This window comes from Engraulis encrasicolus, chromosome 19 (genome assembly GCF_034702125.1).
Source record: "Engraulis encrasicolus isolate BLACKSEA-1 chromosome 19, IST_EnEncr_1.0, whole genome shotgun sequence".
Lineage (NCBI taxonomy): Eukaryota > Metazoa > Chordata > Actinopteri > Clupeiformes > Engraulidae > Engraulis > Engraulis encrasicolus.
This window is the reverse complement of record NC_085875.1, coordinates 16,560,559-16,575,808: the sequence shown is the minus strand read 5'-3', so window position 1 is coordinate 16,575,808 and position 15,250 is coordinate 16,560,559. Positions and strand designations below refer to the sequence as shown.

General features: G+C 44.1%; 1 protein-coding gene across 1 annotated transcript in view; it reads right to left on the bottom strand.

Moving 5' to 3' along the window:
- vps39 (VPS39 subunit of HOPS complex) overlaps positions 1–15,250 on the bottom strand; it is an 85,658-nt gene that overhangs the window by 43,837 nt on the left and 26,571 nt on the right. The window contains exons 11-15 of the mRNA XM_063183703.1: positions 12,597–12,726; positions 9,962–10,104; positions 9,244–9,384; positions 7,270–7,411; positions 1,428–1,514 (exon numbers count right to left, since the gene is read on the bottom strand). Of these exons, the coding sequence (XP_063039773.1) occupies positions 1,428–1,514; positions 7,270–7,411; positions 9,244–9,384; positions 9,962–10,104; positions 12,597–12,726 (643 nt within the window). The remainder of the gene's footprint in view (positions 1–1,427; positions 1,515–7,269; positions 7,412–9,243; positions 9,385–9,961; positions 10,105–12,596; positions 12,727–15,250) is intronic.

Below are 15,250 nucleotides of genomic sequence, written 5' to 3'. Positions count from 1 at the left end.
GAGAGCGACAGAGAGAGAGAGAGCGAGAGAGAGAGAGCGAGAGCGAGAGAGAGATAAAGGAGGGAGAAGGAAACAAGTTACCTCAAGGTCGTCTGTGTTTATTTGTGGCACACACACTGCACTTGGACTCGGTGTAAACAAACAGGATGAGACGCAGGAGGATGAGTGTGTGTGTCTGTGTGAGAGCGTGTGTGAATGTGCCCTAGCTCGTCTAGGAGCATACATGAATGTGTGCGTATGTCTGTCCTGTCCACTCACTCATGTGTGCATGCATGAGCGTGTATGCACCCACTCGTGTGTGTGTGTGTGTGTGTGTGTGTGTGTGTGTGTGTGTGTGTGTGTGTGTGTGTGTGTGTGTGTGTGTGTGTGTGTGTGTAAACGACAGTGCGGCGGGTTCTCATCTAGTCGCTGCAGATACTGCACTGTGTGTGTGTGTGTGTGTGTGTGTGTGTGTGTGTGTGTGTGTGTGTGTGTGTGTGTGTGTGTGTGTGCGCATGCATGCATGTGTGTGTGTGTGTGTGTGTGTGTGTGTGTGTCAGTGTTAATTTTGTCGACTAGACTAAGACTAAATATATTAGTCGACTAAGCTTTTGAGAGTTTAATCGACTAAATTCTGACTAACAAAAATGATCTGTGAAAGACTAAAACGAGACTAAAATGTTGAGGACTTTATGTCGACTAAATAATGACTAAACTTGTGAAAGATTTGTGAAAGACTAAAAGTGACTAAGACTAAGAACTAACTTTTAGTCGACTAAATTCTGACTAACAAAAATGATTTGTGAAAGACTAAAAACGACCAAGACGTAGACTTTTTTGGGGGGCTCAGACATAAATTGGTACAACCACAACTAAAACCTATAAATTAATTGTTAATTGTACCTTTAAAGGGACACTATGGGATTTAAAAAATGATTAATTACAGCTGAATCCATCCACCGATTTTACTTTTAGCAGACTGACCCTAACGAATATTGGGGGAGAAGCTTCTCTAACAAAACAAAAATCCCTTTACGAATACGTAGCACCAGCGACATATTCACATTTGTATGCACTATTGACTGCTTTACCTGAATGGCAATAACCAGGTCTCAGTGCATTACTAAAGGCCCTGTGTTTTATTGTATTGTGACTTAAACTTAAGACTAAAATGTTTAGACTAAAACTAGACAAAAATGTTGAGGACTTTTAGTCGACTAAATAATGACTAAACAAAAATTATTTGTGAAAGACTAAAACTAGACAAAAATGTTGAGGAATTTTAGTCGACTAAATAATAACTAAACAAAAATGATTTTTGAAAGACTAAAAGCGACGAAGACTAAGAATGGACTTTGACACAAGACTAAGACTAAGACTAAATAAAAAAATGGATGACAAAATTAACACTGGTGTGTAAACGGCAGTGCGGCGGGTTTAGTTCTCACCTAGTCTCTGCAGGTACTGCACTGTCCTCTCGTGACCTTTGAGTGGAGAGTTGGCCTTGGTGGACTGGTCCAGGAGAACCTGCAGCGCTGCGGAGGGGGAGGGGGGGGACACAGGAGAACACAGAGGAGGAACCTTGAGAACCAGAACATTTGGAGAACACAGAGGAGGAACCTTGAGAACCAGAACACAGAGGAGGAACCTGGAGAACCAGGACATTTGGAAGGGGGAACAGAGGAGAACACGGAGGAGGAACCTTGAGAACCAGAACATTTGGAAAGGGGAACAGAGGAGAACACAGAGGAGGAACCTGGAGAACCAGGACATTTGGAAGGGGGAACAGAGGAGAACACGGAGGAGGAACCTTGAGAACCAGAACATTTGGAGAACACAGAGGAGAGAAATCCGACCGCCTGTTAGATCTGCGGAGGGAAAGGGGAACAGAGGAGAACGTGGAGGAGGAACCTTGAGAACCAGGAGAACACAGAGGAGGAACCTTGACAACCAGAACACAGAGGAGGAACCTTGAGAACCAGGAGAACACAGAGGAGGAACCTTGACAACCAGAACACAGAGGAGGAACCTTGAGAACGAAAACATTTTGAGAACAAAAGAAGAGAAATCCGAAAGAGAGAGAGAGAGAGAGAGAGAGAGAGAGAGAGAGAGAGGGCAAACTGGCACAGAGGGAGAGTGAAAGCGAGTGAGTAAGAGAAAGTGAGAGAGTGAGAGTGAGAGAGAGAGAGAGAGAGAGAGAGAGAGAGAGAGAGAGCGCGCAAGTGAGTGAGAGAGAGAGAGGACATAGAGAGAGAGAGAGAGAGAGAGAAATCCGACCGCGTGTCTGCTCTGCGGAGCGGAACAGAGGAGTAAAGAGAGGAGGAATACTGACAATGAAAGGGAATAGTTGGACAAGAAAAGAAAGAAGAGAAACCACTGAGCGTTTGTAGGACAGTGTGACTGAGAGGAGAGAAGAGAAGAAAAAAAACTGAGAGGACGAGGGAAAGAGTGAGTGAACGAGTGAGAGAAGAGAAAACAGAGAGCGCATGGGAGAGAGCGAGTGAATGAGTGAAGTCAATGAAAGAGTGTCGCATTGGCCTTGGTGAATTAGCGCCCCCCAGGGGACTCGGCAAGGTTGCAGAGGGAGCAGAGGTGAAAAGGCAGGAGGAGGGTGATGTTGATAAAGAGAACGTTTGAACCACAAAAGAAGAAAGAAAACGCAAGAGTAGAAGGGTCCGGGGGGAACCGGCAATGCAGAAGGGTCCGGGGGGAACCGGCAATGCTGGGGAGGCAAACAGAGGAGAGGAATATGGAAAATCACAAAAAAACCACACAAAAAACACAAAGAAACACAAAAAAACACAAAAAAATACAAAAGACTGTGTTTGAACAACAAAAGCGGAGAACATTGAAAGTAGTGTGCAGTACAGTAAAGGGAAAGAGTGATTGAGCAAGAGAGAGCAGGTGAATGAGAAAGGGGAGAGCGGGAAAGTGTGAGTGAATGAGTGAGTGAGGGAGATCAAGCAGACCATGACAGGAGTAGACAGAGGGAGTGAGAAATATACAGAACCATGGTAGAGAGAGAGAGAAATAGAGAAAGAGAGAGAGAGAGAGAAAGAGAGAAAGAGAGAGAGGAGAAAGAGAGAGAGAAATAGAGAAAGAGAGAGAGAGAGAGAAAGAGAGAAAGAGAGAGAGGAGAAAGAGAGAGAGTAAGAGGAGGAGAGAGACAGAGACGGAGACAGAGAGAGAGAGAGAGAGAGAGAGAGAGAGAGAGAGAGAGAGAAAGAGAGAGAGAAAGAGGAGGAGAGAGACAGAGAGAGAGAGAGAGAGAGAGAGAGAGAGAGAGAGAGAGAGAGAGAGAGAGAGAGAGAGAGAGAGAGAGAGAGAGAGAGAGAGAGAGAGAGAGAGAGAGAGAGAGTATCAGAACAAGAGAGACAGAGACAGCAAGAGAGCATGACAGAGGGAGAGAGGGAATGAGAAAGAGAGATAGAGAGAGAGATAGAGAGAGAGAAACCAAACCAAAAGAGTGAGAGAGGGTGAGAGAGAGAGGAATTTGGATGACCCTCATGTGCTGTGCAATGTTGAACTAGAGTGCTGGTTTGGCAAAGCTGATGGCTGATGGTTTAATGGACAGATTGATGAAGGTGCGTGCAGAAAAGCACAGTCGGGGGGAGAGAAAGAGAGAGAGAGAGAGAGAGAGAGAGAGAGCGAGAGAGAGAGAGCGAGAGACAGAGAGAGAGAGTGAAAGTAAGTGTATGAGTGAAAAGAGGGCATGGGCTATGGAGTGCGTAGGGTATAGATCTCATCCGCAGCCGGCTGCACCGAGGAGCACGATGACATCATCAATGCAGCTGAGGAGGATTACTGATTAAAAACACTCGCTCGCTGCAGTGTGAATACACGGGTTCTTCTACATTTTTGTTTTCTCCTGACCACACGAAACTAGCTGCGCACCACTCAATGTTTGATTGTTGGAAACCGCTGTCGGTCAAAAAATTAGCTCACGTGGTTGGCTGCCAGTGTCTTGCGCCTCCTCCTCACAATACCGTGTTGATAAACACGGTGATCCCATGTATAAGACTGCGGCTCAGGTGTGCGTTTCTCGACAACACCTTTGTTAACCAAGTTAGCAACTTACGTGGTTGCAATACAATTTCCCACTGGAAACCTTGTAAGTTGCTAACAGGTTAGCAATGATGCTTTCGAGAAACGGGGCCCAGGACCACCACATCACAACAACCAGACAAACGCAAAAAAATAAGTGTTGGTACTCAAATAAAGAAAAAAAAAGTTTAAATACAGTGTTATATACAGGTACGTCATTAGGAGTTCCAGACATGTTGAGGCTGTAAATGAGAAATTGAGAAGTGCTGGTAAGTTACTCCATAGTGCACTGGTGGTGTGTAATGGCACACTTAAAGCACCGACCAGACCAACACATTACTGCAACCAGACCACCAGACATATCTCTCGGGCTTAATGGTCTAATGAGATTTCCTTTCCCTCATTCAAAGTCACAAAGTCATTATGAGTGAGAAATTTACATGATGACCCTGTGTGATCCTGCTAAGGATTTGTTTTTAGAGATTCTTTTTATTATTTTTTTGTAAAAGCGTTTTGTAAAATCTACACTAAACCTTACAGACTGTGGCCGTCTTTGCACCGATTCAATATTCAATATTACGTGCATATTCCTACTGTGTGTACCGCCATTTATTAAAAGGGTATGCCACTATTTTGGGGCTTAATACAGTTAAAATCTTTGGCTGGGGTTTATAAAGGTGGTAAAGTGTCTTATTTTTCATGTTAAGCGTTGTCTTGCTTTAAGACAAGTTAAAAGAGGTAATATGTCGCTAAGCTAGTGAAAGTCAATGGATCCGTGTAGCATTGTAGCATTGTGGCATACCCCTTTAACACTTCACTTCTATCGCCGAGTTGAACAGAGATGTATGTATGGTTTCACTTGCTGTACCATGTTTTTACATAAAAAATAATCAAATAAATCCATTCCTTCAATTCAACACATCGTTTTTTCCCTCTCTCTGTGGTTTGTGTTTAACATGTGGTGCTATTGTTGCCCTACTTCTCCACTATTTTCCTATACAGGGGAATAGGGCTGGTTATCGCAGCCATGTTCCTGTATCGATTCGATTTCGATTCTTAGAGCTTTGAATCGATTAATCACGATTCAATTCGATTCGATTCATTCCCAATCGATTCAATCCGTTCCCTTCTTGGTGCCAGGATTTCCCCCAAAAGATGCTGTTGCCTATTTTTATATAAAAATGTCAAAGGGCTGTGGCTTGACAGTGTTAACAGATTGCTAATTTGTAATAAGTAGGTCTAGGCCTAATTGACTAATACCTACTGGGTATTTTCCATAGACCTAAATTCTAAAAAAAAAGAACAAAAAGAAAAAGAACAAAAAAAAAAGATTTTGTGCCCTGTGAATCGATTATGTGATCGATTATTGATTAACTCGATTATTTTACCCAGCCCTATAGGGGAATGACATTAGGGAAATTACACAATAGGGACCATCTGTATTCAATAAAATAAATCCATGGTGACTAACGAAGAACAAAATAATAATAACATCTTGAGGCATAGATACGTAGAGCCAAAATCAAATGCAATTCATCATTATGCTACTATAAATAAAATTGGGAATTGGGAAATTTGTGTGTTGAGACAAAAAAACACTAAAAAGAGATCTTGAGAGTGGATAACTTTCTGGTGCAGAGAAAATAATTGTTATTTTTTAAGCCACTGAGAAAGTCCTATTGTCATTGTGACACAACACATCAAAGCACAGAGCGCACACACAGAAATTGCATTTATGTCTGACCCCATGAAAAGGGGCAGCCCAAGCGGTGCCCCAAGAGAGCTGTGTGGCGGGTTAGCTCAGGGTACCTCAGTCATGGAGGTGGATGGGGAAGTGTGATGACTTGTCACTCCCTCCACCAATAAGGTGAACGACTAAGATATCCTCAGATTCCTTTCAAAATATTTTTGGGGCTTTTATTTTTGGGGCGTCTATTTGGACAGGGCGGTGAAAGGGTGTGACAGGAAAAATGTGGAAAGAGAGAGGGAAAAGTTGGGGATACCCTCTCAGGCCAGAAATGAACGTGTGTCAAAGGTGTAATGGTACAGAGTCTTAGCACAGTGTCTCCCAACCTTTTTCGGCTTGTGTACCCCATAAGTAGCCTGGCGACGCCATCCTATGTGCTCCACCCAAAGATTTTGGCCCCGCACATCGTCTGGCAAAAGCCTCGAGCTCGGTTCTCTCAGTGTTTAGCCAATCAGCAAACAGTTGAGAGTGGTGACGTATAACTGACCCGAGAGCTCCGTTACTGATTGGTTAGGGTAACTATATTCACACTTTCGTTTTGTTATTTGTATGCTTTTGCGACGCTATAATGTAACAGGCATGCTAATAAAGCACAATATGGGTTTTAATTTGAGTTTGGAACTCCAATTAATTTAAATGATAGAGTAAGATCAGACCATCTCCCACCGTCCACGGAGACGGATTCCTCATGGCTTTTGCCAGACTGATTGACGGAGTCAACAGTCGGCTTTTCGCCCAGGCTACCCCATGAGCCTTGTTGCCATACCACAAGTACCCCCTCACTCATGCTGTACATATCTTCCGCCAGTCCAACGTGACTATGCTCCATACATTTGCCATTATTAAAAAAAAAGAGAAAATCCCCACATACCCCCTGCAATGTGCTCGCGTACCTCAAGTGGTACACGTACCCCTGGTTGGGAATCACTTGGGGTGTCTCAGATGGCGCACTTGTGCACTTCGGGCACTATATTTCAGTGCATAGGGCGCTTTCTGAAACTTTCTGCACTGAAAAGATGATGCCCTAACAATGGCGGAAAACGCAGTGCTTGAACGATGGACACTTCACGCACTAAACGGGCTAAAACAGAAGAAACGTGATGTTCAGTTCAGTAGAAGAGTTTGGTCAACTGTCTCCTGTATTTCTGTCAGTAATGTTGCTGAGCCACCAACCTTTTCATGCCAAGCCAAGTATTGTACACAAAATAGCTGCCAGTTGGGATGTAGAAAATGTAAATAAAAGCACAACACACTGTGCAATGTAAACAGTAGCCAACCGATATTTTGGTGAGCTAATGCTAGCCCAACAGTCACTTCCAGTCAGGGCACAGTGCATAGTGCGCCAACTTTTTCACAACACTATGCACTAAAGACCCCCAGTGCACTGTAAGCACTATGCACTGACTGTCAGTGCACTGACAAAAGTGCGGCATCTGAGACATGGCATCTGTCTCAGCCCACTGAGCCATGGTGCCGCAATCTTATGGAAATCTTCTTACCTTTCCGGTGCAGGCCCTTCTTCTCGTAGAGGATGATGAGCTCGCTGTACTTGTGAGCCTTCTTCAGCACGTACTCGCTCTCCTCGATGTGGCAGTGGTTGTTCTCCAGCCGCAGCAGGGGGGAGACCAAAGCCACGTTGGTCTACAAGGGGTTAAAAAGGAGGTGCAATCAACATAAATTGGTGCACATTAAATGTATTTGCATAGGATGAAATTCTTATTCTTGACTGTTAGAGGAAAAACTACAATCATGAGCAGAGCAGTTTGCCAGTGTCGTCGACAGTATTGAAAACCGAGGAAGAATGAATGTAATTTTCACTACATAGTCCATGGTGTAGGTAATAGTTAGCCTGATTATCATCGACTTTCAAATCTCTTCGAGACTTGGTCTGACCAAGACCATAACAATTATCATTTCCCAAAAAGCATTTCCCAAATGGCCTCCCTTGGTTTTTGGCAAATATTGTTTGCTTCCCAACAAAGTGTGAGACGTTCTCGTATTTGCGGGAACTGAGAATGTACTCGCATTGACTCCTGACCTGACTAGTAGCAACGCTGGATCTGTTGCGTCACTAGGAGGGCACGGTCTGGCTAGGTAATAGTGAACCCCCTATACTGTGTCGTAACTGGGTAAACATTTCAGATTCATCAAATGCCCAAATGTAAGTTCTGTGCTTACGTGGAGGTAGCACTTGAGCAAGGTAGTGTCGATGATCTCCATATGGCTTGAGTTCAGAGTAGAGTATAATTTATTGATCCCAGGGGGTAAGGGAGTTTTGCTCCCTACACTATGTAGTAAGTGGGTAAACATTTCAGATTCATCAAACGCCCAAATGTAAGTTCTGTGCTTACGTGGAGGTAGCACTTGAGCAAGGTGGTGTCGATGATCTGCACAAGGGCTTGAGTTTTCCTCCCTACACTGTGTAGTAACAACACCAGACTTGCTAGGAAAGCCAAAAACATCACCTCTGACCCTACACACCCAGCACATCACCTATTCACACTATTGCCTTCAGGGAAAAGGTACCGCAGTATCCCAAGCAAAACCACACGCTCTAGGGACAGTACCTACCCACAAGCCATCCGTCACTTAAATACGCACTAGCACTTTACAGCTACTCCACTACCTGGCCTTCCTACCTCCTTTGTTACTTTGCACAATGCTACTACTGTTCTGTACATACCATGCACTTTAAATATTCCATTGCACTTTTCTATGTCTCCAATGTTTTTGTATGCCATTCCCTGTTTATTTATTTGTGTACCCCCCTGTTTTTCTTTCATACCCTCCCCCCAGTTTTGTGTCTTTTGTTGTGTTGTTGTGTGAGCACACCAAGTAACATTCCTAACAACTGTATTTTTATACTGTTGGTATGGCTAAATAAACTTGAACTTGAACTTTTGAAATGCCTAAATGTAAGTTCCGTGCTTACGTGGAGGTAGCACTTGAGCAAGGTGATGTCGATGATCTGCTCAAGGGCTTGAGTTTTTTCTCCCTACACTGTGTAGTAAGTGGTTTAACTTTTCAAATGCCCAAATGTAAGTTCTGTGCTTACGTGGAGGTAGCACTTGAGCAAGGTGATGTCGATGATCTGCATAGGGCTCGAGTTTTTCCTCCCTACACTGTGTAGTAAGTGGTTTAACTTTTCAAATGCCTAAACGTAAGTTACTGTATGCAGGGGTGATGGTGAAAAAAAATCCTGAGCCTGAACTTTTTCCCCTGCTCTAACGACGACAAGATACTGCATAGTGACGTAACGTATGCCTATTTTGACACATTATTCAAACATTTAATAGCCTGTGTATGACCATTATTCAAGCCTGATAGTAGAAGAAAACCCTGAACCTGTAACACTTTCTGAGATAAGAATAACCTAATGGCCAATTTTATCAATGTTTTTATTTTTGCAAACTCTGTCAAGCCTGAAATCAGGCATGGAGCCTGAATACTATCAGCCCTGTGTCTGTGCTTACATGGAGGTAGCACTTGAGCAAGGTGGTGTCGATGATCTGCAGCAGCTTCTTGCGGCTCTTGATGGTGGGGGTGCCCTCCATGAGGGGGGAGGTGGTGGAGGGGTCCGAGTCATTCAGCTGCTTCACCAGGTGGCTGCGTTTCTGCACCAAAGACAATGGTTGGACAGATGTGACACTTTGATTCAATGACGCTAATATAAAAAAAATATTTAGGTTTTAAGAATTTCTGAAGTCATATTATGAAGTTATCTTTTATTTGCCATTTACTTTACAAATGTTTAAACAAGTGCTTCAGTTCATTTCAGGGTATAAATAAAAGATCTATACAACATGTTCTGATATGATTGAAAAGAGTAGTTTAAAGCACCCAACTCCACCTTACCAAATTAGATTCTACATATGAAGAGTTCAGATGCAAAACCCCCTAACTCTATTTCTGAAGACCTGCATTTCAATATTTTTATTTTATGTATTTTTAGAGAACCCAGTTGTTGGTTTGGTTTACATTCATGGTCTTGATAATACATATAAATAGTTATATTACATAAATACAATTAAAAAAAAACTATGCAATTTTGATAACTTTGTATTAAATAAAAATGAATTAAGATTTTTTTCTGAAAAGGCACTTAGGGGGTTTTGCATCTAAACTCTATATAGATACACAAGTGCACACACATGCAGGCACACACACGCGCACACGCTCACACACACACACCTGTGTCAGGTAGTCGATGAGGGCCAGGTGTGCCTTCTCCAGCTCCGCTCCCGACAGGGTGGGCAGAGGGTTGGGGTAGTGCAGCTGCTTGCGGTAGTCGGAGGGCAACAGGTCAGGATACAGGCCAATCACGTGGGTCGGATCTGACAACAACAACAGAAACTTGGGTCTTAAAAAGGGGATAATATCCATAAAAAGGCAATTTCGCTGCAGAACACAAGACATGACGACATAAGCTGGACAGGGAGGAAGAAGCTTTTCACAACGCTGTGATGTACTAGCCTCGCGAGCCATCCTGCGTACTTCCGCCAAAGGATTGGCTCCACTACTGTAGCCAATAAGCGAATACGCCCCCCACGTGGTGGTGGGGGGAGGACGCTCGTGACAATGACGTACACATCTGCGCCAGAGCCATTGGTCTGCGCTATGTTGTTGTTGAGTAACTGCCAGCGATTGGGTGAGAGGTGTCCAATAATTTCAAACCATAACTGAGTGCAAACTTCCTGCTTCCTACAATCGCTTCAGAGCAAACAAATGCCAGACCATAAATACGAAATGAAATGGTAGTATTATGGGATGGTCAGGACCAGGCTAGTGATGTACTGCCAGCTGCTAGCCCTGTACGTAGATATACGGTCGAATGGGAACAAGTTAGAATTGGACCTGGAGGGTAGCATTATGCTATGTTCTGTATTATTCTGTAACGGCATTACAACTGATAATGGGTGGCGCTCTGTCTCAGAAAAACTGGTTTTCCACACTACATTAATTACATCCAGCACTCCGAATGACATAACGTTTATAGGGGTTGAGGTTACAAATGAAAGAAAGAAGAAAATATTTTGAAATGCTGTTGACATGGTTTGAGTGTCAAGGCTGAGTTGATTTAGCCTGAGTATCATCCTCCGTAGTGACCGCGCTAGCTCAATACTTTCGCTTGCTGACCACGGAGTCTGACCCTGCAGCCACCCCTGGCAGTTGGAATTCAGATATTCGTTCAGTATATGAACAGCCAATAGGCTCGCTGATAGTCTAAGCCCCTCCCCAAGCCCTCTTACATATTCAACTGAAATACAACAACTTGATGATGGCGATGTGATGTCTGTAACCAGGACATTTGATAGTGCTTGGTGTAAACTGGGACATTGCCGTCCGCCAAGACCTTTGAAGGGTTTTCGGCACTGACACTGCGCAGCTCTTGGGCAGTCACACTGGGCGTTTCTCTTTTGTTCACTTTAATGGTTTTAGTTGACAGTTAATATCTTCATAACAAGGTTGGAACAAGCGCAGCCCCATTTCAGTGTTACTTTTTTTTGCTGTCACACTCGACGCATATACACAGACACAAACTGGGAAGGAGAGAGGGTGGGGGCTGCTCCGTGGGCTGTGCATTTGGCGCATATTAAACAACGCAACTAGTAGTTTCCCAATAAAATTTGAATCATAATGCCGTGGATCCAATACTATAATATCATATAATATTGTCCTTAAGTCTGAGCGATGCATTGATTATTTGTTTAGGGTACGTTTTCTGCCAGCTAAATGCAAGGGGGAAGGGGGCTATATTAGCAAACAAGACGATTGCACAGTTAGCCTGCTAATTTTAAATATGATCACCTGGAGCTAATAGCCTTCACATGGCTTAATCCATCCCTGTTATCAGTCCGCTTGAGGTTTTTGCTTCGGGAAAGTGAAAAAATGAGGTCCTAATTAATCTTCAGATGGTGTCGGACCCTGACGGTGCCATAGGCACACGTTGTATGTCTCCCTGAAATCATAGATTTTTGACGGACCTCGACAAGTTCTACACTCCTTAGTTACCGTTGCTGAGCTCAGATTGGTTGGCGGCCGTTTGTGGGAGGGGTTTTGCGAAAGGCTAATTCCCTCATTAAGTGAGATAATTTCCAACTGCCGGGGGTGGCTGCAGGGTCAGACTCCGTGGTCAGCAAGCGAAAGTATTGAGCTAGCGCGGTCACTACGGAGGATGATACTCAGGCTAGAGTTGATTGAGATTGGACACACATCTGAAACAACAAACAACAAACATTGATTTAGAATTGGTTAAGATTCATGTGGTTCCTTGCTTCGCAGATGTTGGACAAAGTTTGTGGGGCTTGGCAAAATTGGACTATTTTGTGCAGATGAATTATGATGAATATAAAGGGGGATTCCCAAAAAGGAAAAAGCAAGTACTGGGAGGACTTCGGGTCGGAACCCGGGTTGCTGGCATAAGGACATTCCGTCTTAACACATTGAGCCACCGCATCCCCTATAGTGAGTGCGTTCCAATATGCGACCTTGCCTCCTCCACTTGTGCTTGTCTCCTCGTACCAGGAAGTAATATGTCATGATGACATCACTGACAACAGCTTTATATTTCTATATCTTGCAAAAAGCTCAATTGTAAAGCCTTCTCCTCATTTGCAATTGGGATGGTGAATGAAAAACAGTCCCTCAAAAGTTGCTGTGGCTAGGCTGACAGCTGGGAAACTTTAAGGTTTTCTCCACGGAGGAGGGGCAACAACAAGCACAAGAGGCGAGGCCACAACAAGCACAAGTGGAGGAGGCAAGGTCGCATATCATTGTAACACACTCAGTGACTTTTTCCGACTTAGCTCAATAGAACTAGACGCACCTGTCCCTAGTTTGGCGAAGACCTGCATGGAGTCGTCGAAGCGCTTCTGGCAGAAGAGGTTGAAGGCGTAGAGGTTCTGGATGTGGTGCATCTGCTGCCTCTTATCCCCGTCGGAGTCGTCCTTCATCTTCTGAGGGAGGAGGGACGGAGGGATTAAGGACAGTGGAGGGAGGATGGAGGGATGGATGGATGGATGGATGGATGGATGGATGGATGGATGGATGGATGGATGGATGGATGTATGGATGGAGGGTAGAGGGACGGAGGGGACGGATAAAGGGACAGGGGAGAGAGGACAGGACAGACCAGGAAAGTGAGGGCCAGGTATGACAACCACAACAACATGGTTTCACAAGATGGAGGGAGGGTGGAAAGAAGAAAGTATTGATGGATGGATGGATGGATGGATGGAGGGATGGAGGGATGGAGAGAGGGTGCAGGGACGGAGGGGAGGGATGAAGGGACAGGGAGGACAGGACAGACAGGGAGAGTGAGGGCCAGGTATGACACAACCACAACATGGTTTCACAAGATGGAGGGATGATGGATGGATGTATGGATAGATGGATGGATGGATGGATGGGGAGAGGGTGCAGGGACGGAGGGATGAAGGGACAGAGGAAGGAGGACGCACGGGGTGAGAGTGAGGGCCAGGTATGACACACGCAACCACAACATGGTTTCACAAGATGGAGGGATGGATGGAGGGATGGATGGATGGATGGATGGATGGATGGAGAGAGGGTGCAGGGACGGAGGGGAGGGATGAAGGGACAGGGAGGACAGAACAGACAGGGAGCGTGAGGGTGATGTACGACACAACCACATCATGATGGATGGATGGATGGATGGACGACAGAGAGAGGGAGCAGGGTAGGGAGAGTATAAGTGAAAGATGACAACATGGAACGATGAGGGGAGAGAGAGAGAGAGAGAGAGAGAGAGAGAGAGCAGGGTGGTATGAGGGTATGAAAAGTGAAAATGGTTGAGGTATGAAAGTGGACAGGTGGATGAACAAAGAGAGAGTGAAGGCAGAGAGAGTAGAGAGAGAGAGGTTCCATTGGCCCATTGTTTCCGGGTTATATTATTGCAAGGGGGAGGGGGGGGGAAATCCCCCTTTAGGCAGACCTAGGCAGACCTAAGGACTGTTCTATTCAATGCAAGGAGTATTATGACACGCCCCTTTAGGCAGACCGGAACCTGATCATGTTAGGTGCCCATAGCAACCTATTACATTGGCACATTTCCATATACTTAAAGAATCTCTGATGAAGGCGAGGGATGACGCAAACATGGTTCCACAAGACCAGGACGCTCAGTAGGTTCATCTTGTAACTAGGGCTGCACGATTATGGAAAAAAATCATTATCACGATTGTTTTGGTCAAAATCGTGATCACGATTATTGTTTTTTGGCAATTTTTTTTTTGAAAATTATAACAAGATGAAATATAACCAAGAATGAACTATATACAGGATGAGCAAAATAATATGAATTGCAATAATTATGTAAAGGCAATAGCATGAAAAATGGACAGATCTCTGACCAGAAACACCAGCCTGTGAGTATGTTCTGGCTTCAAGGACGCTCTCAAAGGTAGGTCACTATTGCCACGATTAAATCACGATTAAAATTCCGACTTCGATTTCATCACTAATTTATCACGATTTTCGATTATTTTCGATTAATTGTGCAGCCCTACTTGTAACTCCAATATATAGTTCATGTTTAATTTTATATTTGGTAGAAGCCTGTATAGACACCCTGTACTGCATAGCAACATGATACTACAATCAAAACATTTTCATAAAACGGGGGTACATCCCCGCACACCGTTCTTTGGTTTACGTTACGTGAACGTTTATTTTGGTGAACAACAGGTTTACCCAGACTGAACCTAATGAAGCCCTATTGATTTTATTGATTTCTTTAGAAGAGAAGTGAGCAATGAATTTTTTTTAGCCCATTTTCTTCAGCCAATGACTACATATCCCCAGCAACTGGACACTGGCTGGGTGTGCATAGGGACTGTATGGCTTTGAGCAATACATTTTCATATTGCTTCCACTATATTCACTTCAATTCTTAGGGATGCACCGATACCACTTTTTTGAAAACCGATACAAGTACGAGTACATTAATGTGTGTACTTGCCGATACCGAGTACCGATACCGATACCTTTTTCCACCAAAATACAATGAAAATAAATGCATGGCCTTGTTTTTTTCCACCTGTGATATTTTTATTGTCCATTTCCATGTAGATTTAAAATGTTAGTAAATGTATGAGGTGGCACTTTTTTTGATGATGCTTTCAAGTCCACAGAACGTGACAAGATTTTGCATTGTTTTATGTGATAGCTGTATCGTTCCTGGTATCGGCAAGTGCTTGACGAGTATGAGTATAAGTATAATGAGCAGTATCGGGTGCCGATACCGATACCAGTATCGGTATCAGTGCATCCCTACAATTCTACTGTATTCCCAAGCCCTATTAATGATTAGCCAAAGATGTGCATGTGGTCTGATGTGTCCATGCCGGCTGCACACTGCAGGGGCTTCAAACTACGGGACTAGCGATTGTGTGTCCGATTTTGGCGTCGGGGTGCACCGCACAATAGAAGAGAATCGCAACTGTCAATCTTCTCGCTGCT